We start from the raw sequence: 26,721 nt of genomic DNA, 5'->3' as shown, positions 1-26,721 counted from the left end.
GGTCTGTGAGTTTTTGTGGGCTGCCCTCTCTTCGCAGGTTTGCTGTGGTGCCATATTCTTTCAATTTTTTTATAATGGATTTAATGCTGCTCCGTGGGATGTTCAAAGTTTCAGATATTTTTTATAACCCAACCCTGATCTGTACTTCTCCACAACTTTGTCCCAGACCTGTTTGGAGAGCTCCTTCATCTTCACGGTGCCGCTTGCTTGGTGGTGCCCCTTGCTTAGTGGTGTTGCAGACTATGGGGCCTTTCAGAACAGGTGTATATATACTGAGATCATGTGACACTTAGATTGCACACAACTGGACTTTATTTAACTAATTATGTCACTTCTGAAGGTAATTGGTTGCACCAGATCTTATTTAGGGACTTTTCAGTTTTTTTATTTGTAGATTATTTGTTTTACGTTTTTCATTTCACTTCATCAATTTGGAATATTTTGTGTATGTCCATTACATAAAATCTAAATAAAAATCTATTTAAATTACAGGTTGTAATGCAACAAAAGGGGGATGAATACTTTTGCAAGGCACTGTATAACATCATTACATATGTCAAAGTAATTCAATATTTGAATACATTATGATAGTAAATGTACCACACTCACACCTTTTTACAACAATGACATCTATTTCTTCCTACTTTAACCATGCCTACTTGTAAGGCCTGCTGTTAATATTGACAATGCTTAGTACCATTAGGCATCAATGTGTATGATAATATTGATCATATCTAAAACATTACAAAAACCACTAGTCTTAAAATCAACACATTTTCTTCAACCACATTTTCTTCAACCACATGGCTCACCTTAGTCTCTTCCTCTTCCTGTTGCTCTGAAATGCATTCGCTCTCCTCCTCTGGCTCCTCCCCCAAGGTCTCGACCACACCAACAACCATGTCAGCCATTGGCCCGCTCATGTGTCCGACAATCTCCACCTGCGCAGAGCCCCACAGGTCAGCCAGGCGAGGATGAGTGGGCAGGCCTAGACTGTGAATGGTGCTGTTGGGTGTGGCTTGGAGGGAGTGGTTTGCACTGTGTAGTCTGTGTTCCATTGCCTGTAGATAGGGAACACAGTTCATTCACATTTTTTTCATGACACAAAAAACAACATAATCAAGAAACCTCACCATGACCCGATAGCTCATGGCTAGTGGGAGGAATGAGTCATCTGTTGCTCTTGGCTACAATTATTTCTGTATTTAATTAGTAGGACTGGCATTGGTAGCATTACATTAGTAGTAAGAAGGTTAAAAACATTGCAGACATTTTTTACTAATAACCAGTGGCGACCCGTCATTCAGGGCAGAGCCCCACCTGTTTTGAGACCCACCAGTTTTGAGCCCCACTTGTTTAGCGAATATTTGTTTTCCTGTCTTGCATATTATTTTGGTATTAATACGTGTCACATATCAGTTTGCAAACGATGTAAAAAAAACATTGAGTTAATAAAGGCCAAGTGTCAAAACACTAACAATACTAACGTTACCAAACTGAGGTAAAAAGGATGTGTATTTCCTGGAATTATTGTGTGGTGAAAATGTTAGTCTGTGTAATGTAGTAACATGTTCTGTCGTGGACTCTTTTTTTGCTTTGTTGAGTAAGGCAGCTCCAAAATGCATTTGTTTCAGCCTAGCTAAATGCTTTCTGTGGTGGAGAGGCAGCCAGCGGAAAATATGGAGTGTAAGGAGTGGTAATGTTCCCTAGTTGCACCGTGATTGGCTCAGCGTTCTGTCACTCATGGGGACACTATGTCAATGCCAAATCTACGGGGAGAGCTTGAAAATGCAAGCCCCTTGGGTACTCCATATAGTTCCATTAGAAGTGCCCATCCAAGAAGGCGGTCATTGACCACAGACAAAATTACGTCAAATTATGTTATATTTACAGTAGCTTTGATTGGACTGACATCATACTTTCAAAATCTTAGCTAGCAAGCTAGCAGTCATCATCATGAATCAAGTTGACAATCTACTGGCAAATCCTTTTCAATCCTTGTCATATGAAGAGAAATTATGAAGAGAAATTCTAGATAAAATGTAGCGGTGCTCATCGACCATTGGACATAAACAGTACACAACAAGTTGGAAATCGCAAAATTCAGTGGTTTGGAAGCAATCCGTGGCTAACTGCAACCATTGCAAAGGAATCCCTAGCCTGCTATTCAGTGGAGTGGATGTGTGGTCCTGGGTTTAAGGGTCTCTTTTCTAAGCTTCAAAGGATAATCATTCAACATTGGCCATTCAGTCAATATAGCATGACTTCTGTTGCATTCAAAACAACTGTAAACATGGAACTGGGAAATCTCAGACTTCAGTGAGTTCAAGAAAACTGGGAAAACATGTTTTGAACGGTCATTCAACTCGGAATTCCAAGTCGGGATCTCGGGCCTCTTTCTAGAGCACTAACCTGAAGATCAATTACGTCATGATTCAACCTTTAGATGGTGGCAGAGAAGAAGGGTGACGTTTTACGTGTTCCTATCTGTTAAAAGATTTTATAAAGGTTTAAGATAAATGATTAAAGAATTATACCCGGAAACTTAACCATTAGGTATTAAAGGTTATGTAGCATGGACAAGGAGTAATTAAAAATAATAAACACAGGTCCAACTAAGCTGGGAAGAGAGGAATGTATGAGTGTCCCGAAAGTAAACAAAGAGGGGCCTTAACCTATGTTTGAACCGAACCGGCTATAACTCTGGGGAGATATGATAGGACAGGGAGAGCCCCTCCAGGGTTCCCTTATCTGGGGGGGACTGGAACTGTCAGCTGGGTAGTGATCAACTGTGGTGAGAATTGTAGCCTAATGTTAGTGTGTTTGTATGTGTGTAGGGTAAGAGAATGTTATAAAAGGAACGTCTTTGTACAGTATATGCACAGGAGAGCTCTCGCTAATAAACTTGGATTTGACCAATTGTGAGCTGGGAATTCTGTCTGTTTCATTTAAAACCAGAACTTTACAAACTCTGGTTTGCAGACCTATACGGATAATTGAAATTTATGAACATTGATTACAAAATTCTATATCACTATCCAATTGTGTTTTTTGTTTGTTTCTTTGCGTTGTTTGTAACTTCTTTTTATTTACTTATTTGGTACATAATGTTGCTGCTACCGTCTCTTATGACCGAAAATAACTCTTGGACATCAGAACTGCGATTAGTCACCACGAAAAATAATCATTATTTTCCTTTAAACAGCTGGCTGGTTACACACTGTATCGGCAGGATAGAACAGCACTGTCTGGTAAGACAAAGGGCGGTGGACTATGTATTTTTGTAAATAACAACTGGTGCACAATATCTAAGGAAGTCTCAAGGTTTTGCTTACCTGAGGTAGAGTATCTCATGATAAGCTGTAGACCACACTATCTACCTAGAGAGTTTTCATCTGTATTTTTGAAGCTGTGTACATACCACCACAGACTGAGGCTGGCAATAAGACCGCACTCAATGAGCTGTATTCCGCCATAAGCAAACAAGAAAACGCACACCCGGAGGTGGCGCTCCTACTGGTCAGGGACATTAATGCAGGGAAACTTAAATTGGTCTTACCAAATTTCTATCAGCATGTTAAATGTGCAACGAGAGAGAAAAAAATACTCTGGACCACCTTTACTCCACACACATAGACGCATACAAAGCTCTACTTCGCCCTCCATTTGGCAAATCTGAACATAATTCTATCCTGCTGATTCCTGCTAACAAGCAAAAATTAAAGCATGAAGCACCAGTGACTCAATCAGTAAAAAAGTGGTCAGATGAAGCAGATGCTAAACTACAGGACTGTTTTGCTAGCACAGACTGGAATATGTTCCAGGACTCCCCTGCTGGCATTAAGGAGTACACATCAGTCATTGGCTTCATCAATAAGTGCATCGATGACGTCGTCCCCACAGTGACATACCCCAAACAGAAGCCATGGATTACAGGCAACATCCACACTGAGCTAAAGGCTAGAGCTGCCGCTTTCAAGGAGCGGCACTCTAACCCAGAAGCTTACAAGAAATCCCGCTATGCCCTCCAACGAACCATCAAACAGGCAAAGCGTCAATACAGGACTAAGATCGAGTCGTACTACACCGGCTCTGACGCTCATCGGATGTGTTAGGGCTTGCAAACCATTACAGACTACAAAAGGAAGCACAGCTGAGAGCTGCCCAGTGACATGAGCCTACCAGACAAGGTAAACTACTTCTATGCTCGCTACGAGGCAAATAACACTGAAACATGCATGAGAGCACCAGCTGTTCCAGAAGACTGTGTGATCACGCTCTCAGCAGCCGATGTGAGTAAGACCTTAAACAGGTCAACATTCACAAGGCCACAGGGCCAGACAGATTACCAGGATGTGTACTGCGAGCATGCGCTGAACAACTAGCAAGTGTCTTCACTGACGTTTTCAACCTCTCCCTGTCCGAGTCTGTAATACAAACATGTTTTAAGCAGACCACCATTGTCCCTGTGCACAAGAACACTTGGTAACCTGCCTAAATGACTACCAACCCGTAGCACTCATGTCTGTAGCCATGAAGTGCTTTGAAATGCGGGTCATGGCTGACATCAACACCATTATCCCAGAAACCCTAGACCCACTCCAATTTGCATACCGCCCTAACAGATCCACAGATGATGCAATCTTTATTATACTCCACACTGCCCTTTCCCACCTGGACAAAAGGAACACCCATGTGAGAATGCTATTCATTGACTACAGCTCAGCGTTCAACACCATAGTGCCGTCAAAGCTCATCAATTAGCTCAGGACCCTGGGAATAAACACCTCCCTCTGCAACTGGATCCTGGACTTCCTGACGGGCTACCTCCAGGTGGTAAGGGTAGGTAACAACACAGCCGCCATGCTGATCCTCAACACAGGGGCCCCTTAGGGGTGCATGCTCAGTCCCCCCCTCCTGTACTCTCTGTTCACTCATGATTGCATGGCCAGGCACAACTCCAACACCATCATTAAGTTTGCCGATGACACAACAGTAGTAGGCCTGATCACTGACAACGACGAGACAGCCTATAAGGAGGAGGTCAGAGACCTGGCCGTGTGGTGCCAGGACAACAACCTTCATCGTGATCAAGACAAAGGAGATGATTGTGGACTACAGGAAAAGAGGACCGAGCACGCCCCCATTCTCATCGACAGGGCTGTAGTGGAGCAGGTTGAGAGCTTCAAGATCCTTGGTGTTCACATCACCAACAAACTTACATGGTCCAAGCACACCAAGACAGTCGTTAGCAGGGCCTGACAAAACCTACTCCCCCTCAGGAGACTGAAAAAATTTGTCATGGGTCCTCAGATCCTCAAAAGCTTCTATAGCTGCACCATCAAGAGCATCCTGACTGGCTGTATCACTGCCTGGTATGGCAACTGCTTGGCCTCCGACCACAAGGCACTACAGAGGGTAGTGCGTATGGCCCAGTACATCACTGTGGCAAAGCTTCCTGCCATCCAGGACCTCTATACCAGACGGTGTTGGAGAAAGGCCCTAAAAATGGTCAAAGACTGTTCTCTGCTACCGCACGGCAAGTGGTACCGGAGCACCAAGTCTAGGTCCAATAGCCTTCTAAACAGCTTCTACAGCTCAGCGTTCAACACCATAGTGCCGTCAAAGCTCATCAATTAGCTCAGGACCCTGGGAATAAACACCTCCCTCTGCAACTGGATCCTGGACTTCCTGACGGGCTACCTCCAGGTGGTAAGGGTAGGTAACAACACAGCCGCCATGCTGATCCTCAACACAGGGGCCCCTTAGGGGTGCATGCTCAGTCCCCCCCTCCTGTACTCTCTGTTCACTCATGATTGCATGGCCAGGCACAACTCCAACACCATCATTAAGTTTGCCGATGACACAACAGTAGTAGGCCTGATCACTGACAACGACGAGACAGCCTATAAGGAGGAGGTCAGAGACCTGGCCGTGTGGTGCCAGGACAACAACCTTCATCGTGATCAAGACAAAGGAGATGATTGTGGACTACAGGAAAAGAGGACCGAGCACGCCCCCATTCTCATCGACAGGGCTGTAGTGGAGCAGGTTGAGAGCTTCAAGATCCTTGGTGTTCACATCACCAACAAACTTACATGGTCCAAGCACACCAAGACAGTCGTTAGCAGGGCCTGACAAAACCTACTCCCCCTCAGGAGACTGAAAAAATTTGTCATGGGTCCTCAGATCCTCAAAAGCTTCTATAGCTGCACCATCAAGAGCATCCTGACTGGCTGTATCACTGCCTGGTATGGCAACTGCTTGGCCTCCGACCACAAGGCACTACAGAGGGTAGTGCGTATGGCCCAGTACATCACTGTGGCAAAGCTTCCTGCCATCCAGGACCTCTATACCAGACGGTGTTGGAGAAAGGCCCTAAAAATGGTCAAAGACTGTTCTCTGCTACCGCACGGCAAGTGGTACCGGAGCACCAAGTCTAGGTCCAATAGCCTTCTAAACAGCTTCTACCAACAAGCCATAGGACTCCTGAACATCTAATCAAATGGCTACCCAGACTATTTGCATTGCCTCCTCCCCTTTTACACCACTGCTACTCTCTGTTGTTATCATCTATGCATAGTCACTTTAATAACTCTACCTAATGTACATATTACCTCAATTATCTCAACTAACCGCTGCCCCTGCACATTGACTCTCTACCAGTACACCCCAGTATATAGTCTCGCTATTGTTATTTTACTGCCACTCTTTAATTACTTGTTACTTTTATCTTTTTTTTTTACCTTGTTTTGTTCAGAGTTTCCAGTTGTCTTGAAAGCACAATAAATCCAGAGAATGCATTGTAAACAAAGTTTGATGCCAAAATTTGCCCACGAAAGACCGCTGCACCACCTTCCTGTTCAAGTTAGCACAGCACAACAAGGTGAGTCCAAAAATGTATTGTAGGCTGCTGCATAAATGATGCAATATGCCAGGGAGATATGTATACTGTAGCTAAGAAAGTCATTCTAAGTGTATGTCGTGTGGTAAACTGTTAGTAGCCTATGTGCCTCACCCTAATAATTTGATCCTTTTTCCCCTCATAACGTAGCCTATTGTTCTGACTTGGTGGTGCACATGTAGCCTATAGCCTCTTTTAGAGAAATGTTATCAAATATTGTAAGAGCTTTCATTGTCTACTTTTAAATGCCCCTTTATTTATCCTACGGTTCTGACTTGGTGTACAGGGAGAATACTGTAAGAACGGCCCATGTTCTGAATTCTGTCACTGTACATTTCAAAATTGCTGAACAAATAGTTACATTGACTATGTCTGTCCTAGCTCACTCATTAATGTCTTAGTCAAAATTACGGATTGCCGGGCCTCCCGGGTGGCGCAGTGGTTAAGGGCGCTGTACTGCAGCGCCAGCTGTGCCATCAGAGTCCCTGGGTTCGCGCCCAGGCTCTGTCGCAACCGGCCGCGACTGGGAGGTCCGTGGGGCGACGCACAATTGGCCTAGCGTCGCCCGGGTTAGGGAGGGCTTGGTCGGTAGGGGTGTCCTTGACTCATCGCGCAACAGCGACTCCTGTGGCGGGCTGGGCGAAGTGTGCGCTAACCAAGGTGGCCAGGTGCATGGTGTTTCCTCCGGCGCATTGGTGCTTCCGGGTTGGATGCGCGCTGTGTTAAGAAGGAGTGCGGCTTGGTTGGGTTGTGTATCGGAGGACGCATGACTTTCAACCTTCGTCTCTCCCGAGCCCGTACGGGAGTTGTAGCGATGAGACAAGATAGTAGCTACTACAACAATTGGATACCATGAAATTGGGGAGAAAAAGGGGTCAAATTCAAAAAAAAAAAAAAAAAAAAAAAATTACGGATTGCCTCTTATCCCCTTATGCCATCGTTTGAACGTATCAATTGTCAGTAAAAACCACATTTGTTTAAGCTATGTTTTTTGAAAGGACGTGAATGAGGCTGAATGAACTGTTTCGCTACAAGACAAGGCTCCGCTGATAGCCAGGTGTAGCAGTTGTAAGGTGTTGGGACTCTGCTGTTGGGACAGCTTTGTGTAGGCCATAATAGTTTGTGGGCACCGTTTGTCACCATTATAGTCCAATTAATGCATTGTTCAGTGTTGTTTTGTGTAGTGGTTTTGCTGGCATGCATCTAATTATATTTATTTGAGTTTTCCCCACCAAGATTTACATGTTAAAATCACAACTGCTAATAACACTAGTGTCTCAGCAAACTGCTAACATACAATGGTTGTCAGTTAGACAGTTCCATGTTGTACTGTATTTGTATTTTATTAGGATCCCCATTAGCTGTTGCAAAAGCAGCAGCTATTCCTGGGGTCCACACAAAACATGAAACATAATACAGAATGACATAATACAGAACATCAATAGACAAGAACAGCTCAAGGACACTGAAACACTCACTCCACCAGGTGACAGTGATCTATGAGGCAGTCCATTCCAGTCTGTCTCACCTGTTGCTGTTGGTAGAGCATTAGCTGCTGGTGCTGGTACAGCTGGATCTGCTGCAACTGCTGGAGCTGCAGCTGGCTCTGCTGCTGCAGGGTGAGCTGTTGGGGCTGCTGCTGCTGGATGTAGCCCCCCACATTGTCCACATCACCGTAGCCCTCACCGGGCGTCCCTCCTCCCCCACCTGCCATGACGTAGGCGGCCGGCGAGGCCACGCCCGAGGGGTCGTTGCTAATTGGCTCCCAGGCGTCGGAGGAGGAAAGGCAGTAGAGGCCCTGGGCTACGTAGGTGTTGGGCCATACGTCGGCTGAGGAGTGATGCATCGCCTGGTCTGTTGTGTTAGGAAGGGATGAAGGGAGAAGTATATGTTTACATTTTTGATTACATACAAGATATACACCGAGTGTACAAAACGTTAAGGACATCTGCTCTTTCCATGACATAGACTGAACATGTGAATCCAGGTGAAAACTATGATCCTTTTTGATGTCAGTTGTTATATCCACTTCAATCAGTGTAGATCAAGGGGAGGAGACAGGTTAAAGAAGGATTTTTAAGCCTTAAAACAATTGAGACATGGATTGTGTATGTGTTCCATTCAGAGGGTGAATGGGCAAGACAAAATATTTAATTGCTTTTGAACAAGGGCATTTTAGTAGGTGCCAGGTGCACCGGTTCGAGTATGTCAAGAACTGCAACGCTCCTGGGTTTTTCCCACTCAACAGTTTCCCGTGTGTATTAAGAATGGTCCACCACCCAAAGGCCATCCAGTCAACTTAACACAACTGTGGGACGCATTGGAGACAACATTGGCCAGAATTCATGTTGACACCTTGTAGAGTCCATGCCCTGATGAATAGAGGCTGTTCTGAGGGCAAAAGGGGGTGCAACTCAATATTAGGAAGGTTTCGTTCTGTATACTCAGTGTGTACTGTAATCTCAGAGCGCAAAGCAGAGATTTTGTAGCTTTACAGCAAAGGCCCTTGAAGCAGCAGTATCACCAGATATCAGAAGATATTTACAGCAGTATCACCATTTCAACCAGAAATACACTGGCAACTTACTTAAAGCTCAACATATCGAAAGGTGAAAATTAAAGCTCGCTTGACGATGAGCAAACCGTGTCTTAGTTATTACAATGTCTATACTAAGCAGATTTTATTTGGTCTCTGACTTGATAATAGCAGAGAATAGGCCCGTATGGTGCTGTTAATGAGAGCAAGGCTAAGTCCCGGTGTTAACCGACAAGCTCCCCCAGGGTCTTCTGTTACATCACAACACTACCCAACCAAACACCTCAGGGCCACAGCTGCCATCTTGACTTTCTCCGCAACATTTCTTCATACAGCCCTGATGCACCTCTAGCTGGCCTGTCAAATGAAGTGGAAAGGACATCAATCAAACCGGAGTAAATAAGCTCAATCAAAGTGTCTGGAAGCCTTCTACAGTAAAATATGGAGCAGCACAGTCCAGTCCAGAGTGGTTGTGGAGCTCACAAGTCAATTACGATCCCTCTTCACAACTAAATAAGAGCTAAGTTATGTGGTTTTTGCATTTGGAACAAAAATTGTTGTTTAAAAGTATATGCTTAATTTAGTATACATTTTTGTTTTTATTCATTCATTAAAAAGCTGGAATCCATAGCGGTGAAACTGCTATGTCCATTTTGCAATATTACAACAACAAATATGTTACTTCGAACAATGAACACGGTCTCTTCCCCTAGGACATCATTGCACACCGTTGCACGCACCACAGAACAACAAAGTATGTACTTCGATTTACAGTGCCTTGCGAAAGTATTCGGCCCCCTTGAACTTTGCGACCTTTTGCCACATTTCAGGCTTCAAACATAAAGATATAAAACTGTATTTTTTTGTGAAGAATCAACAACAAGTGGGACACAATCATGAAGTGGAACGACATTTTTTGGATATTTCAAACTTTTTTAACAAATCAAAAACGGGAAAATTGGGCGCGCAAAATTATTCAGCCCCCTTAAGTTAATACTTTGTAGCGCCACCTTTTGCTGCGATTACAGCTGTAAGTTGCTTGGGGTATGTCTCTATCAGTTTTGCACATCGAGAGACTGAAATTTTTCCCATTCCTCCTTGCAAAACAGCTCGAGCTCAGTGAGGTTGGATGGAGAGCATTTGTGAACAGCAGTTTTCAGTTCTTTCCACAGATTCTCGATTGGATTCAGGTCTGGACTTTGACTTGGCCATTCTAACACTTGGATATGTTTATTTTTTAACCATTCCATTGTAGATTTTGCTTTATGTTTTGGATCATTGTCTTGTTGGAAGACAAATCTCGGTCCCAGTCTCAGGTCTTTTGCAGACTCCATCAGGTTTTCTTTCAGAATGGTCCTGTATTTGGCTCCATCCATCTTCCCATCAATTTTAACCATCTTCCCTGTCCCTGCTGAAGAAAAGCAGGCCCAAACCATGATGCTGCCACCACCATGTTTGACAGTGGGGATGGTGTGTTCAGGGTGATGAGCTGTGTTGCTTTTACGCCAAACATAACATTTTGCATTGTTGCCAAAAAGTTCAATTTTGGTTTCATCTGACCATAGCACCTTCTTCCACATGTTTGGTGTGTCTCCCAGGTGGCTTGTGGCAAACCTTAAACAAAACTTTTTATGGATATCTTTAAGAAATGGCTTTCTTCTTGCCACTCAGATTTGTGCAATATACGACTGATTGTTGTCCTATGGACAGAGTCTCCCACCTCAGCTGTAGATCTCTGCAGTTCATCCAGAGTGATCATGGGCCTCTTGGCTGCATCTCTGATCAGTCTTCTCCTTGTATGAGCTGAAAGTTTAGAGGGACGGCCAGGTCTTGGTAGATTTGCAATGGTCTGATACTCCTTCCATTTCAATATTATCGCTTGCACAGTGCTCCTTGGGATGTTTAAAGCTTGGGAAATCTTTTTGTATCCAAATCCGGCTTTAAACTTCTTCACAACAGTATCTCGGACCTGCCTGGTGTGTTCCTTGTTCTTCATGATGCTCTCTGCGCTTTTAACGGACCTCTGAGACTATCACAGTGCAGGTGCATTTATACGGAGACTTGATTACACACAGGTGGATTGTATTTATCATCATTAGTCATTTAGGTCAACATTGGATCATTCAGAGATCCTCACTGAACTTCTGGAGAGAGTTTGCTGCACTGAAAGTAAAGGGGCTGAATAATTTTGCACGCCCAATTTTTCAGTTTTTGATTTGTTAAAAAAGTTTGAAATATCCAATAAATGTCATTCCACTTCATGATTGTGTCCCACTTGTTGTTGATTCTTCACAAAAAAATACAGTTTTATATCTTTGTTTGAAGCCTGAAATGTGGCAAAAGGTCGCAAAGTTCAAGGGGGCCGAATACTTTCGCAAGGCACTATATTTGTACCACGATGCTGGATGCTCATTTCCTTAACAACAACAAAAAACATTAACAAATGCCACTGGGGCGGCGAGTCCTGTACCTCTGCTGGTGATGCTCTCCTGGTTGGTCTCACTGAGGTGGGCCACGCTACCTTGTTTGGAGCCAGCACAAAGGCCATCTTCCTCCATAGATCTCCAGCCCAGCAAAGTAGCCTCAGATAAGGCAAATTGTGCCATTAATCCTGGGAGAAGCAAGGGGACAGACTTTGTAAACAACGTAAAATACATGGTTCCAAATCTAATTTATTGACGTGTTAATCTGTTTAATTTGAATGGGTTCTTCTGTTCACTCTTACCTGCAGTGAAGCGGGCCTCCTTTTCTCCTTCACTGAGTTCACTGTACATTTCGCTCTCTATCCGCCTCTCCTTCTCACGTTGCGAGGTTGGGATTTTGGTGACCACAGCCCCTTCAGTCCCAGTGGATGGTGTGTTCCAGCTCTGCCATTCGATCATGTGAGCCACTTTGCCCGAGGCCATGGCAGTGGGCTTAGTTACTTTATCCTTCATGGAACGGGACACGCCTAAATAAAGAATAGAGGGGGGGGGGAACACTGTTTCACAACACATTCAATTTGTGAATATGGCACCTCCCACAATGGATTTGGGCTCAGGAAGTGAAATGGGCTGGGAACTGTGGAAAATGCTTAATGGCTTGTGTTTTCTTTCTGAGAGGCAACGGTACAGTAGCCGAATATGAATTCGGTACAAAGTGGCTTCTTCCTCTTTCATGCATGTCTCTCAGGAGCTATGGATGGTTGGAGATTGAAGGGAGTGTAGATGGGGCTTACAGCATTATTAGAAGCTGTCTATTTACTCATCAAGGCTTGTTGACTTGATCAATCTTTCAGTCGTCTGTGGTGAGCAACAAGGGTGAAATACAGAACTTATTGTGCCACATTAATATTCTGAGTCTTTACTCATCAAATTAATCAAGAAGATGAGATTCATTAGACTTTAAGCATTTGTTTGTAATTAAAATGTGAAAAAATGCTTTAAACATAAATCTCAAAAGGCCCCACTGCAAATCCTTAATTAAAGTGCAAATATCTGACGATAACAAAGGATGTATTCATTCAGAGTATGTAACAATAAAAATCTAATTAAATCAATTGAGTGTGAACTGAATCCATTGGGCAATAGCAAATATGCTGGGATGAATGAAGCCTTGCTGATTTATTAGTTAAATCAGTTAAAAAATATTGTTGTTCTCATAAAATGCAAATGTCATTCATAAAATAATATTAATTTTAGATGTGTATTCAATGTTATGCAAAGTTATTTTGAGAGTAAGGAAAGTGGTTTTGGGGTCTTTATTATTCCAAGGTCGATATAATCTGACTGTTAAACACAAACACGATATCAATCAAATGTACTTCAACTTCACCAGACACAACCACAACACAGTTGTATGGCTCTGTGCACAAACAAGCACAGAGCCATAAAACTGCCTTGCCACCACAATAAACAATCACCACCACCACAAATACCACACTACAAAACACTACATTTCCCAGCATGCCTGTGGAGTTGCATTGTGGTTTCTGCACTTACTTTAAAACTTGTATATATATATATATATATTTAAATCTGATTGGATTCCATCAATTGCCCATAACCGGCCATTGATGTGTGCATTAGGTATCAATGGGGAGGCAGGAAGTGAAACAGGAAGGGCACCCACAGGGGCGACCATGTTGGCTCCATCTCCTCTTCCTGTCTGGAGCCAACATGGGGCTGGTTTACCATCTACCAGGACAGACACACACCTGACACACCTGTCAGTGAGGACTTAGCCAGAGCACCGATCCCGTAGGCGTTGGAGTTCCTTTTCAGACGAGGCAGGATGGAGGAAGTGTCCTCCATAGAGAGCTGTAGAAAGGGACGAGGGGAGGAAATAAATAAATCAACAAATAATTGTGGAGGGGCAAAGGGAGAGGAATGACCAATTGTTGTGAGGGGGTAAAACAATATTGTTGGTTGAGGATTAGATATGCAATAAAATAAAATAGGGGAAAATCCTGCTTAACAAATGATCAAATACAACTACCACCATATTAACCAAAAGATACATTACATTATCCAACACATCACAAATCATATCAGCACTTTGGTTAAACCAGCGATTGTCAGCACAGTAGTGTAGTAGTTCACTGTGCAGTCAGTGTACTGTACCTGTAAGGCCTGTGATTCATATGATTGATACATAAAGGAGCAGCATGCTAGCAGCTAGCGTTAGCTACTGTAGATGAGGTAAAGTTATTACAGCTTGTTATCTCCCAGCCTGAGATACTATGTAACACAGGCAGTACAGTAGATTAGCAGCAACGCTAAGATAGAGAGATGGGGAAAGAGGGAGGGAGGGAGGTGGGATGAGGAGAGACTGAAGGGAAAAAAAAGTTGGCTTATCTACAGACAGAGAGAGCCAAAATACGTGGAGGAGTGGAGGAAGAAAAGGACGAGATTAGCACAGGACTTACATTGATTCCTTCCCAGGAAAACTCGGCACGCCCATGCTGAGAGTGAGAAGGAGGGAGAGGAAGAAAACCAGGAGAGATATAGGTATGTTTGTAGAGGAGCCAGGAAAAGGAGAGGGGATAGGATTAAAAGAAGAACACATACAACAACAACAACAACAACAAAACTGACAAATAAGGTGTGTAAAAGATACACAGGATGAAACCAGTAGAGAGATTTGGGTGGCGGGAGGAAGAGAAAGCATCTGAGTAAAGAAGGTGGAATACAAAAAGTGCAAGAGAGATTTGGATGATGTGGACGATTGAAATACTGATCAATTGAGGATAGAATAGAGATGAGAATCCACTGTCTGTATGTGAATAGATTCTCTCATATCAGCTTGACCATAGGCTTTGGAAACCAAAATAGAAAAAGTACTGTTTATTGCCATTGATGTCAGGGTTTGTGTTTGTAATGCTTCCCTCGCAATAATAGGATACAACTCATTATTCATAATTGAATAATATCTTATAGTATCATAATACATCCTTATAAATAGGACAATCCATTACATAAATGGTGCCACTTGTGAGGGAAAATCCCTACATAAAATGGTGCCCCGTGTGAGGTCATTCTCCTACAATACTCTGATTCGATATTCACTTCATTAGAAGAAATTACCCTTGACCACACACCCAAATTGGGGGAAACCAATAGTATTTTCCATTTACTCTCATTGTAAAAGAGCTAACTTCCTCGTTGATTTGTTGTTATACAGAAATAACAAAACCTGCAGAAAGATAGCTTAATCAGGTCAAAAATCCCGACCAACGGTTCAAAATGCTCCAACATAGGGAATTAGACCCTGCGAGAAGAGCCCTGTAGCTTCAGGCTATTCGGGCATGGGAGAGTGGGAAATTGTGGGAACCCGGTGTCTAAGTAGGCTACACGTAGCTATGTGTGTGGAAAAGACTTTTGTCACAGATAAGAAATTTATCTCGTTTAGTATAGTCTGCATGTTTGTGTCGTTGGTCTTGTCCGGGCCGGTAGCTACCTAGCACTCAAGTGGCTGCTAGCGTTGTCATAAAAAGGGGCATGAGGGAAGCCCCATGTTGTCACAGTGATTAAGCAAGCCCCATGAAGTCCAAGCTAGCCGCCCAGAGGATTTCTGCTTTAGTTGGGATGGATAAAAATAATCCCACTAAATGTTGAATTATTCACTGAAAAAAGTGACTGTGGTCAGTGCTTGCTCTTTATTTATGAGGGCTTGCGGTGTGGGGTTTGTCACTAGAAATGATTTATCATGGTTAAAATGTGCATTAACAGGAAGGGCGAGCAAGAGCAGCACGGCGTCAGTGTCCTTGGAACTTCTTCTGCCAAGCAACAGGCCCAGTGATTTCTGCGAACAGGTTTCCCCTGGTGAAACACTTTTGTCTCAATCGGCCAATCAGACATCGGTGGTCTTATTGTTGCCATCAAGCTCTGGTCAGTCCAGAGGAGTGCATACTGTCTCTCTAACCGCATGTGTTATGAGGCTGCTGGCTGCATCTACCTCAGCTCAGCTGCCACTGCTGTGTTGACAGATTTCTGAAAAATAGGTGACCCCTGGCCAATCCATATCCATCCATCATATCCAGAACTATATGGGGTGAACATTTTTTGTTGTTGTTGCTTGTCAGACATCTAACAGAAATGGAGATGGGTTGCCCCACAAAACATATTCAAAGAGCATATTAAGCGTAGTAGACTATGTAGCCTACACGCTCTATTCATGTTTAAACATCTGTGGCGGTCTTGTTGGTTGTCATTGTGTAGGGTCTTTGTGTTGTTTTAAAAGACCCCATTGTGTATTGCAATTCAGCCGTGTAGCCTCTTTAAAGAGAGAAAAACTCAACAGCAACAGTGGTAAATGAGTAAGATGGATCGTATGCTATGTCCCTGGAGAGGGAGATTATATACAGTACATAATGGTTTGGGCTCTCGAGACCTGCTCCAGTGGCCTTTGTGAGAAATTCAATATAAACCATCTCTGAGCAACATTAGATCATTGCACTCTCAGTATAGGGAGCAGTGTGAGCGAGACACGCTCAGTTTCACTACTAGATATAATAAAATTTAAAAAAACATGAAACTACACTTTTCCTCAATGGCCATCTTGGCTCAAGGAAGAAATGCACTCGAGGGTAGAGCTGGAATGGTGTACGATCCAGACAAATTATATTTCACTTCAGGGGGATAAAACGTACATTGAAATGTCATCCATACCTGCTCCCCATCTTTCCGTACAGGAACAGCGTCCGCTGCTGGAAAAGACACAAAGGAAAAAAACTGAAAGAAGAACATGAAGCCAACCTCATGCAACCTTTACTGAGTAGAGCTGACAGCACCCTCGAACATGTACGCTGACGTTCAGACAAAGCACTAACATTGTACGATTATTTGCACCAGCTGTTAGCGTATTTGGGGAAAACGAGCATGTCATCATTGGCCACGATCTTTAGGTTCCTCTGCTGATTGTGTTCAAGAAGGTCTCGAATGACACCTTTGTGTGGTATATAACTGCATTGTCATTAGGATGCATTTGATAGTAAGCCTCCTAAATCATGCATTGAAAAACTGTTACGTTTTAACTTAGTATTAAACTAGTAGTAAGACATATTATACTATTATACCTAAAATACAGAAAATACAGTACAGTAATATTATATTGGCACATACTGTAAATTGACACTGCATCGCGTGCCCTCTTCTCCACACAGAAATAAGCTGAAAAAAGTCAAAATCCTTAAAACACTTGTCTGTAATGTTCTATATCCTAACATCTCACTTGAATATTTTTAACAGTTAAAGTGTCATTTAAAAGGGCAACCCACATAAAGGAACAGAATCCATCACAAAAGGGGAGTTCTGAATTGAAACACGTCCTCGTGACTATCTAAGGGCCCCGTCTGAATGTGGGCCCTTGAAAGTGTCCTTTAAACAAGCAAGAGCCAACATAAAAGAAAGTCAAATTGAGTTCTAAGATTTGAATTGAAACGCTTCTCCTCTCTTTAACTACAGCTGAGTTGACACCCGGGGGAACCTGGAGGCCATTTTCCTCCATCAGACACACCGGAGACCTCTACAGCTGATGGAACTCCAAGATAACCGAGGGAAAATGAGGGTGAGGAACAGGTGGTCTCGAAGAAAAAATAGAAAGGATGACATGGAGGGGAAAAAAACGGAGGGTTTACTGAGATGGGGTAGAGGGAAAAAAAGGACAAAACTTCGAGGAGGATGGGGCGTTCCAGTAGAACAATATCCTGCACCTTAACCAATGGAATGAGAAGGTGGTGAATGTTTTATTGTTGGTGTTAAAAGAATCTTCGCCTAGATTATTTTAACATTGAATTGTGAATCGTGTCCACAGTTGATAAGACTTCATTTTTTGTTGTTGTTGCCACATCTCACCACATCTCACCACATCTCACCACATCTCACCACATCTCACCACATCTCACCACCTCTCACCACATCTCACCACATCTCACCACATCTCACCACCTCTCACCACATCTCACCACATCTCACCACATCTCACCACATCTCACCACATCTCACCATCTCACGTGTAAGATCTATCCATCTGTAAAACAGGCCCAAACACACTCATCTTAACCCCACACTTGTCTCCCTGGCCTGTCAAGAGGTCTTCAACAGCTTGGAGTAAACAGCTGTCATCTAACAGCTCGGAGTAAACTAGACAGACATACCTCTTGACCTTATAGAGAACTAAGCCTCCTTCACTTTGCTGTGGAATTTGTCTCGTTGTAGAGAATTTTCTTTCCCGCATTCGTTGTTGAACAAAAAACATCAGAGTCAGATATTGAACCTTGTGAGAGGAGAGGTAAGGTCTCAAACGTGACAGGAGTCTTATGATACAACTGTACAATTACAAAGGTGTGGGGGGGGGAAAGCTTTGTTCCCGACCAATTGTGTGGGCTGGGGGAAGGGTAGGACTTTGTTCACAAAGTGGGGGAAACAGCAGGGGCTTGCCGCTCGCGCTGCACTGAGCGAGTTCCGTTGCGGAGCATTTATCCTACTGTGACCGACCGAGCGGAAGCCAGAAGCCGGCGAGGGCCGTCAAAGCAATAGGCGGGGGAAGGGAGCATCGTCAGACACTGCCGCGATCACCTCCTGACAGATCTCGTCGTTCGAAATGTTTGGGACCATCATCATCTGTCTTTTGCGATCGCTTGGAGCCGAGTGGGGCGTCTTGGTGGTGACACACAGTGGCTGACGTGCGCCTTGACACTGATTCAGGGTGAAGGGCAAAGTCTGACTCACCTCAGCTCTAGTACCAGTGCCGAAGGGCGTTCTAGCGGGACACCGCTTCATTGTTTTATTTTTAAAAAACTGTTGAGATACCACAAATACTGTCAACCTAATTTTGGGGCCCAAAATACATACCCACTGGGCACAGAAATCAACGCAGCATCTATTCCATGTTGGTTCCATGTAATTTCATAAAAATTCTTCATTTGATAGTAGATAGTTGATTCAAACAGGGTGTTCCCAGTGGGTAACTATGAGGTAAAAAAAAACGATTCCAAGCTATTAATGGCAGACAAATCACTGGATATAAAATGACCAAAACAACATGCTACTAATTCAAATGGTATGTCTCAGAGATTAAGTGAACACTTAGCCACCCAAAGCCATTGATGCCCAACTATAGCACAGCCCATGCTTCTCTCTGTCTTCTTTTCTCCGTTCCATATTTACTCTTCTCTCTCTTCCGAATTCCTTCCTCCCATCCTCTTCCCTCTCTCTCCGAGCCCCTCTCTCTCCCCTCTTCACCTATTGCCTCTAGCAGTCTTCCACACTAAAGGTCAGTACAGTAGCAGCTCAACCGTGACCACCTGTCAAGCAAACTACACCGACCAGTCACCTTGGCCCCATGTCCGTCAAACTTGCGAGAGTCGTCAGTCAACTCCCGTCATCAGCCATGCTGTGTGTGTGAGACACAGCGAGTGTACTCCGCTCAATACAGAGCATCCGTCAGTCAGTCTGTCAGCACTTTTAAAGAAATCAATATTGGGGGGGGGGGGGGGGGTTGGGGGGGGCAATTCCTGTGTAATGCAATATCTCATAGACACTCAATATAACTGAATAACAAACAAGATGAGTGATGTTAAATAGTGCACAACAAGCTACAGCATGCTTCAACAGACTGTTGAATAGTGTGTTTGTTTCTGGGTAATTGAAGGAGACCTATGTAAGAAAGTGACAGTTTCACCAATCACATGAACACTGTGGTAGCAGAATCAGAATTAGTTAGGTAACATGCATAAGTAAGATGTTTTATTTACATAATAATGCTTATGTGAGATATGTCATTAGGATAATACTGTTGGCAGTTTGCACTTATCCCTTCTCTGCTAGGGCTTAGTCACTTGGGGCCCAGAGAGGGGAGAGGTCAGGCTTGTCTTCATATGTCAATATATCTGTTAAACTATGTGATGCTATGAATAATATCAGAAGGGGAGGAGGACAGAATGGGAATGTGTCTGTAACTATTGTATGTCCCCTCTGAGGTTTCCCTTATCTTGATCTAGTATATGACCTAAGAGGTTCATTGTCTTTTCTGATCTTGTCCAGGAGGGATTGTATTTGAGATGGGAGTATCTAGAATTGACAATTGATATATGCCATTGGATGAGGTAATGTTTTGGTCCTAAGTGGTACCAAGAACGAGATTAGAATCTCGTCTAAAGAGACCAAACTGAACGATAATTTATAGCTAATGCTGTCTGGCTATGGGATACTCCTCTCTCAATTAAAGTCTTCCTTTGTAATGTTCCTAAGATCTGTGTTTCGTCATGTGAGTTGAGATGGGTATGTCTTGACTATAAATGATGCTAAGAACTGTTTTGTAAGGACTCTCAGAGAATTAATTTATAGACACTGAATTGATCTGAGAGTCAAAAGGGGCTATGGTGAAGCTCATGTAATTAAAGATGGACTTTATAATATAACTCTGACTTGTGTGTGGTTTGCTCTCATTATTTTGTAATACAGGAAATTACCACGACAACACACACTTTCAGTACAGATTAGAAACATAAACACCTTCAGTATACAGAAACATAAATACTTTAACATAAATACTTTCAGTATACAGAAACATAAATACTTTCAGTATACAGATACATAAATACTTTCAGGATACAGATACATAAATACTTTAACACAAATACTTTCAGTATACAGATACATAAATACTTTAACATAAATACTTTCAGTATACAGATACATAAATACTTTAACATAAATACTTTCAGTATACAGATACATAAATACTTTAACATAAATACTTTCAGTATACAGATACATAAATACTTTAACATAAATACTTTCAGTATACAGATACATAAATACTTTAACATAAATACTTTCAGTATACAGATACATAAATACTTTAACATAAATACTTTCAGTATACAGATACATAAATACTTTAACATAAATACTTTCAGTATACAGATACATAAATACTTTCAGTATACAGAAACAGAAACACTTTCAGTATACAGAAACATAAACACTTTCAGGATACAGAGACATAAACACTTTCAGGATACAGAAATATAAACATCAGTATACAGAAACATAAATACTTTCAGTGTACAGAAACATAAATACTTTCAGTATACAGAAACATAAACACTTTCAGTATACAGAAATATAAACACTTTCATTATACAGAAACATAAACACTTTCAGTATACAGAAACATAAACATCAGTATACAGAAACATAAACACTTTCAGTATACAGAAATATAAACACTTTCATTATACAGAAACATAAACATCAGTATACAGAAACATAAATACTTTCAGTAAAGTTTAGAAACATAAATACTTTCAGTATACAGAAACATAAAAACTTTCAGTATACAGAAACATAAACACTTTCAGTATACAGAAATATAAACACTTTCATTATACAGAAACATAAACACTTTCAGTATACAGAAACATAAACATCAGTATACAGAAATATAAACACTTTCATTATACAGAAACATAAACACTTTCAGTATACAGAAACATAAACATCAGTATACAGAAACATAAACACTTTCATTATATAGAAACATAAACACTTTCAGTATACAGAAACATAAACACTTTCATTATACAGAAACATAAACATCAGTATACAGAAACATAAATACTTTCAGTAAAGTTTGGAAACATAAAAACTTTCAGTATACAGAAACATAAATACTTTCAGTATACAGAAACATAAACATCAGTATACAGAAACATAAATACTTTCAGTACAATTTAGAAACATAAATACTTTCAGTATACAGAAACATAAATACTTCCAGTATACAGAAACATAGACACCTTAGGTACAAATTAGAAACATTAACAGCTTCGGTTTAAAAGAAAATCCAGGCAGCAGGTAGCCTAGTGGTTAGAGCATTGGGCCAGTAACCAAAAGGTTGCTAGATCAAGTCCCCAAGCTGACAAGGTAAAAATCTGTTGTTATGCCCCTGAACAAGGCAGTTAACCCACTGTTCCTAGGCTGTCATTGTAAATAAGAATTTGTACTTACAGTTTTTCTCAATTGCTAAAACACTAAAACCCATTGGCTGAACAGAGTTCTCAGTTGCCTGGACTCATTTAGGCTAATTATGCAGTCTGTTGTCAATACCTTAAACCATTTCACATGATAAAACACAATTTGTAGATCTCACGTAGACTTTTCAGCAAAACTCTAAACATATTCTCATTCTCAAAACACATTCTGCACTCTAATGCACATGTCATCCATACTGGTAAACACAAGTGGCAGCAATCAAATACAAATAGAGAACATATGTCATTGATTGAACACAACCACTCAAAATTGATTTAACCTGTTTCAAATGATGCGATACAACCAATATAAGCCAGTTCAGAGAGCAAACAGGTTGTTGAAGGTGGGAAGGAGAAAGTCTGAGAATGGATACTGTAGTACAGTGCATTGTAGGCTGTATACTGTACAATGGATGAATTGTATGGCCCTGAACATGCTTTCCATTTATTAACAGTACTGACTGCTCAATAGATTTTGACTGGTTGCAGGTTCATATCAACAAAGAACAAGAATTACAGTATCACAGAGACAAAGGACAAGTTTGTGAGATGCAGGGTACAGTACTGTAAAAATAGGGGTACAAGGAGGAGGAAGAACAAAAAACAAAATTGCAAAGAGCATAGCAGAGTAGTAATTTCTGATCAATTTTGAGCTACTATGATAGAACATGTTTTCGTTCATCAAAGGACAATGACGGAAAAATATGAAAAATGTTTAAATTAAAAATGTACTTCTCCCTGAGAATTGTATGTTTTGAACAATGTGTTTTCTATTTTTCGGTGTATTGTTTACTGATTGCTTGAGAGTGTATATCATTTTGATCACTTTGTTTATGATTTGAGAGCAGTGTTTGATTTTGAACACAGGTAAAACTGTTTTGAGGGCGAATGTTTCATTTTGCAAGAGGAGTCAGAGGTTATGTAAATAGTGCTTGAAGATGAGGATTTGTGTTTAATGTTTTCAGGAAATGGAGCAAGGTTTCAGTAATTGTGTTTTAGCAATTGAGAAAAACTGTAACTGACTTGCCTCGTTGAAAAATCAACACCTTCAGTATACATAAACAGACCTTGGCTTCTCTCCTGATATATTCACACTCATGTCATTTCCATGATCCAGTTGATCTATTTACTAGTATTTTAGTTTCACACTGTATAATTTACATTCTAGTAATATAAATACACAACACCTCTTCATTGTACTCAATGGTACTATGAGTAGGCTTAGCTACTTCTCATTTCCGCCTTACATTAGGCCTACTTTCATCAGCATATTTTTGTTGTTGTTGAAAAACCTACAGACCTGATCTGGTACTTCTAAATATACAGTATCTCATTGTAATACATAGTGTATCTTGTATGTTGAACTATGCAGTACATCACAGAGTTTCAGCTAATTCATCAATATTTCCAATACATGATTTCCCCCTTAAAATGCAGGCTTCAACTCATTATTTTATTTACTGTAATGAACCATTACGGTGTTAAAAAAGGGTTACAACAAACTATTGTTAAAAAATGCAAATGGCCCACATCCATTGGCTTTCAGTAATTGGAAGAGAAAACATGACATCAGCGTCCGATATTGCCATTGCCACTGAGGCTTGCTAAGTGTCTCGCCACCCATGAAATTAAGTCAATTCCAGATATGTGATGGATGAAGGCCTAGGGATATTTGGAAAAGGTCACAGGAGACATGTCATGGCTACACACAGGAAAACACTACGTGGAATGAACTGTATTCCTCCATTTCTCAGCTGTGTTTCTCATTGCTTTTCACTTGCCCTGTTTTCGCCTCCTGGAAAATAAGGGAATCTAGGACTAAATGCAGTCCGGTAACCGTTCATCATGAACAACATCCGTATTGAACATAATGGAATATAATAACTAAGGTCCGGCACTCTACGCAATACACTGGAATAATACCTCCGGCAAAACAGTAGAATACAGTAGAATCAGATCATGGTGTCTTGTTATCATGGCATGGTTCCTCTGGGGAACATGGTTCCTCTGAATGTTTCCCAGAGGAGCTAAAGACTGTATGGGGATGTGCTGTTGACCCATGTGTACTTGAAGCATCTCTTCTCCACTCACATCCATCAACCTCACTCCCATACCAGAAGCTATATATAGCAATATATGCTTATTATAACAACGGAGCTCTCAATAATGGGCTGTTGTTGTTGGATGCGAGTCAACCTAAGTTCACACATGATAACAAACGGCAAATTGAATGTGATAAGATGCACTTAAATGCCCATGTCTTGTTATTGGTATCACTATAGTATTCTATAATACACATTTTACAGCATTTTGCTGGCGAGAGACAGAGAGAGAGAGAGACAGAGAGACAGACAGAGAGAGAGAGAGACAGAGAGAGAGAGACAGAGAGAGAGAGAGACAGAGAGAGAGAGAGAGAGAGAGACAGAGAGACAGAGAGAGACAGACAGACAGACCGAAACAACTTCTTTATCAATCTTGAGTGATTTCATCTCTGTTTGAAGGGACTTTACATGGACTTTCGTATTAAAAAAATGTTGTAGAGAGACCTTGTCAGAGGGAAAACTCCAACTCTAGTGTTGTTTACTGCTCCAAAACGCTACATCCAGACTAACACCTTCCCTAGCTTGATTTCACACACTCATTTGTCTCTAAAACGCCAGGCTGGCTTTCATCGCCACGGTCAAAACACGTGCTACACATCCTCTACCGGCTCAATGACAATCAAAGGTCAAATTTTCATCCATCCCTTTATTTATTTCATTCACCTCCGACCGCGAGCCTCCACATTTGTTTTCATGAAGGAACTGACCAGGCTTGATGAAGTGTTTAATAGAAAAGGGCAATCCCTCTCCATTACGTATGAATCCAAAACAAACGACGCACCACGCTTGAGCTAATCTCCCGTTAACACTGTCTACAGTATAACACACTACATAACATCCAATCCCATCGGAGCCCGGTCGACTTCAGTGAAATCATCCACGGCCTATGTCACAGCCAGATGGACCGTACCAGTTCCACAGACCATGAAATTCCATTCAGTCTACAGTATGCTCCATGGTACTGTCAGCACTGAGGCTCTTTTGAGCCATACACCTCGACGTAGCTACGCCGGCTGTATTAACCACTGGCAGCGTTGCCTTTGCTCAATTGACCTACATGTGTAGCGCATCCAGGCTCACACCTGGGTTTGCCGCGATCGGTTCTGACTCATCCAATGCGGGTCATAGTCTCAGCCGGGTTTGTGTGTGTGTGTGTGTGTCTCCGTTTTATTCCTCCTAACCTGAGCACTGCTGCACACATGCTTCGATTCATTACCCGCCGGTCATGACGCACTCCGACGGAGGAGAGGGGAGCATTTGATATTTGCTCATACACAGCCAGCGGTTACCTTAGCTCTAAGTCATGGCTGGAGGGCGGTTTAACAAGAGGGAGTGCGCACACACACACACATAGTCAAACTAAGTCCATTTCCTCATGACTTTCCCTTCATCCATCCATCCCTTCATTCATCCATCCCTCCCTCCCCCGATCCGATCCTTTCATCCGTCATGAAATTCTGCTCTCTGCTCTCTTTCTCTTTGCTTCCTTCTTTCCCTGTTTTTTCCTCTCTCTCCATCACTATTTCTATGTGCAACAGTACACCATGCAGACACTGCTAACAGGATTTCACATCATTCCTTTCTCTGTCTCTCCTCCTTTCTCTCTATTTCTCTCCTTTAATACGTCTCCCCTGACATCATTGTAAACAACCTCTACTGTCATATTTCATTCTCTCTGTCTCCTCAGAGCCCTCTGTATATCTCTCTCTCTCTCTCTCTCACACACACACACACACACACCTATCTCCATGCGCACATGGTCGTACAGTCCATTAGGCATATACATTTGAAATGTCAACCGAGTCGGCCCGTATTTCAGTCCACTAGAAATTGCCTTCACTTCCATTGTCACGCCGTCGTCTTGCCATTTCTCCCTATTCCCCACATTCAGCATTCACCATGCAAAACAAAAACCTCTCCTCTCTGTCTAGCCTCAGACGTACGCTGCCGAGCCCCATTAACCAACACATCTCCATAGAAACGTACTTACGGCTTCAGAGGAGAAATTCAGAGTCCCCCCCCAGAGTCCCCCTTCCCCCACTCCCACCCTCCTCCATCTCCCTCGTCACTGGGGGAAAAGCAGATGGGAAAAAGATGGGGGTCTGCTTACTGATGGTCCGGGAGCCGATGCAGCCCATGGTGTCTGTCTCTCACAGAGGCCCTGGAAGCAGCAAGCGAGGAAGCGCCACCCTTTCGCCAGGCATTCTCTCCACTCCTCTTCTCTCCTCCCGTCTCGCTCCGTATGTGTGTGTGTGTGTGCACGTCTCTCCCTCTCTCTCACTCCTTTGCTCCCTCTCTCTCTCTCCTCTTGCTCTGCCTTTGTCTCGCCCGCTCCCTCTCTCTCCTTACCTCCGTCAAACCCACTGGCACACACACAGAGAGACACAGATAGAGTGCAGCGTCGCGATGCTGGAGCATCCCCGGTTAGTCAGTCAGTAAATCAACGTGTCTGAGAGGGGGGGGGGGGGGGGGAGACTTGACATCGTTGAAATAATGACAAGCAAGTACTAGTTCCTTCAATGCCATTAATATCCCAACTCTCCAAGTGATTGAAGTATAACTCATTTAGCAGAAATGTTGACCTATTCTGTCAACTGGAAACATCCTCTCTGTCTTCTGACGGTGTGATAAATGTGTCTAGTATGTCTCTATTCTCCCTCTC

The 26,721-nt window shown here is 42.4% G+C and overlaps 1 protein-coding gene across 4 annotated transcripts in view; it reads right to left on the bottom strand.

Moving 5' to 3' along the window:
• Positions 1-26,493, bottom strand: part of LOC109908678 (protein FAM131B) — a 28,824-nt gene extending 2,331 nt beyond the window's left edge. The window contains exons 1-8 of one of the 4 annotated variants that reach the window (XM_031793673.1): positions 26,170-26,493; positions 16,589-16,626; positions 14,347-14,382; positions 13,636-13,738; positions 12,166-12,390; positions 11,911-12,051; positions 8,433-8,758; positions 813-1,061 (exon numbers count right to left, since the gene is read on the bottom strand). In XM_031793673.1, coding sequence (XP_031649533.1) covers positions 813-1,061; positions 8,433-8,758; positions 11,911-12,051; positions 12,166-12,390; positions 13,636-13,738; positions 14,347-14,382; positions 16,589-16,626; positions 26,170-26,197 — 1,146 coding nt within the window. In that variant the 5' untranslated portion in view covers positions 26,198-26,493. The remainder of the gene's footprint in view (positions 1-812; positions 1,062-8,432; positions 8,759-11,910; positions 12,052-12,165; positions 12,391-13,635; positions 13,739-14,346; positions 14,383-16,588; positions 16,627-26,169) is intronic. The other 3 variants (XM_031793674.1, XM_020507330.2, XM_020507329.2) reach the window with 3 other exon arrangements.
• Between the last annotated feature and the right edge of the window lie 228 nt (positions 26,494-26,721).

This window comes from Oncorhynchus kisutch, linkage group LG17, assembly GCF_002021735.2.
Source record: "Oncorhynchus kisutch isolate 150728-3 linkage group LG17, Okis_V2, whole genome shotgun sequence".
In the NCBI taxonomy this organism is placed as follows: Eukaryota; Metazoa; Chordata; class Actinopteri; order Salmoniformes; family Salmonidae; genus Oncorhynchus; species Oncorhynchus kisutch.
Note: the sequence above shows the minus strand (reverse complement) of the source record. Positions and strands in the feature narration are given on the sequence as shown.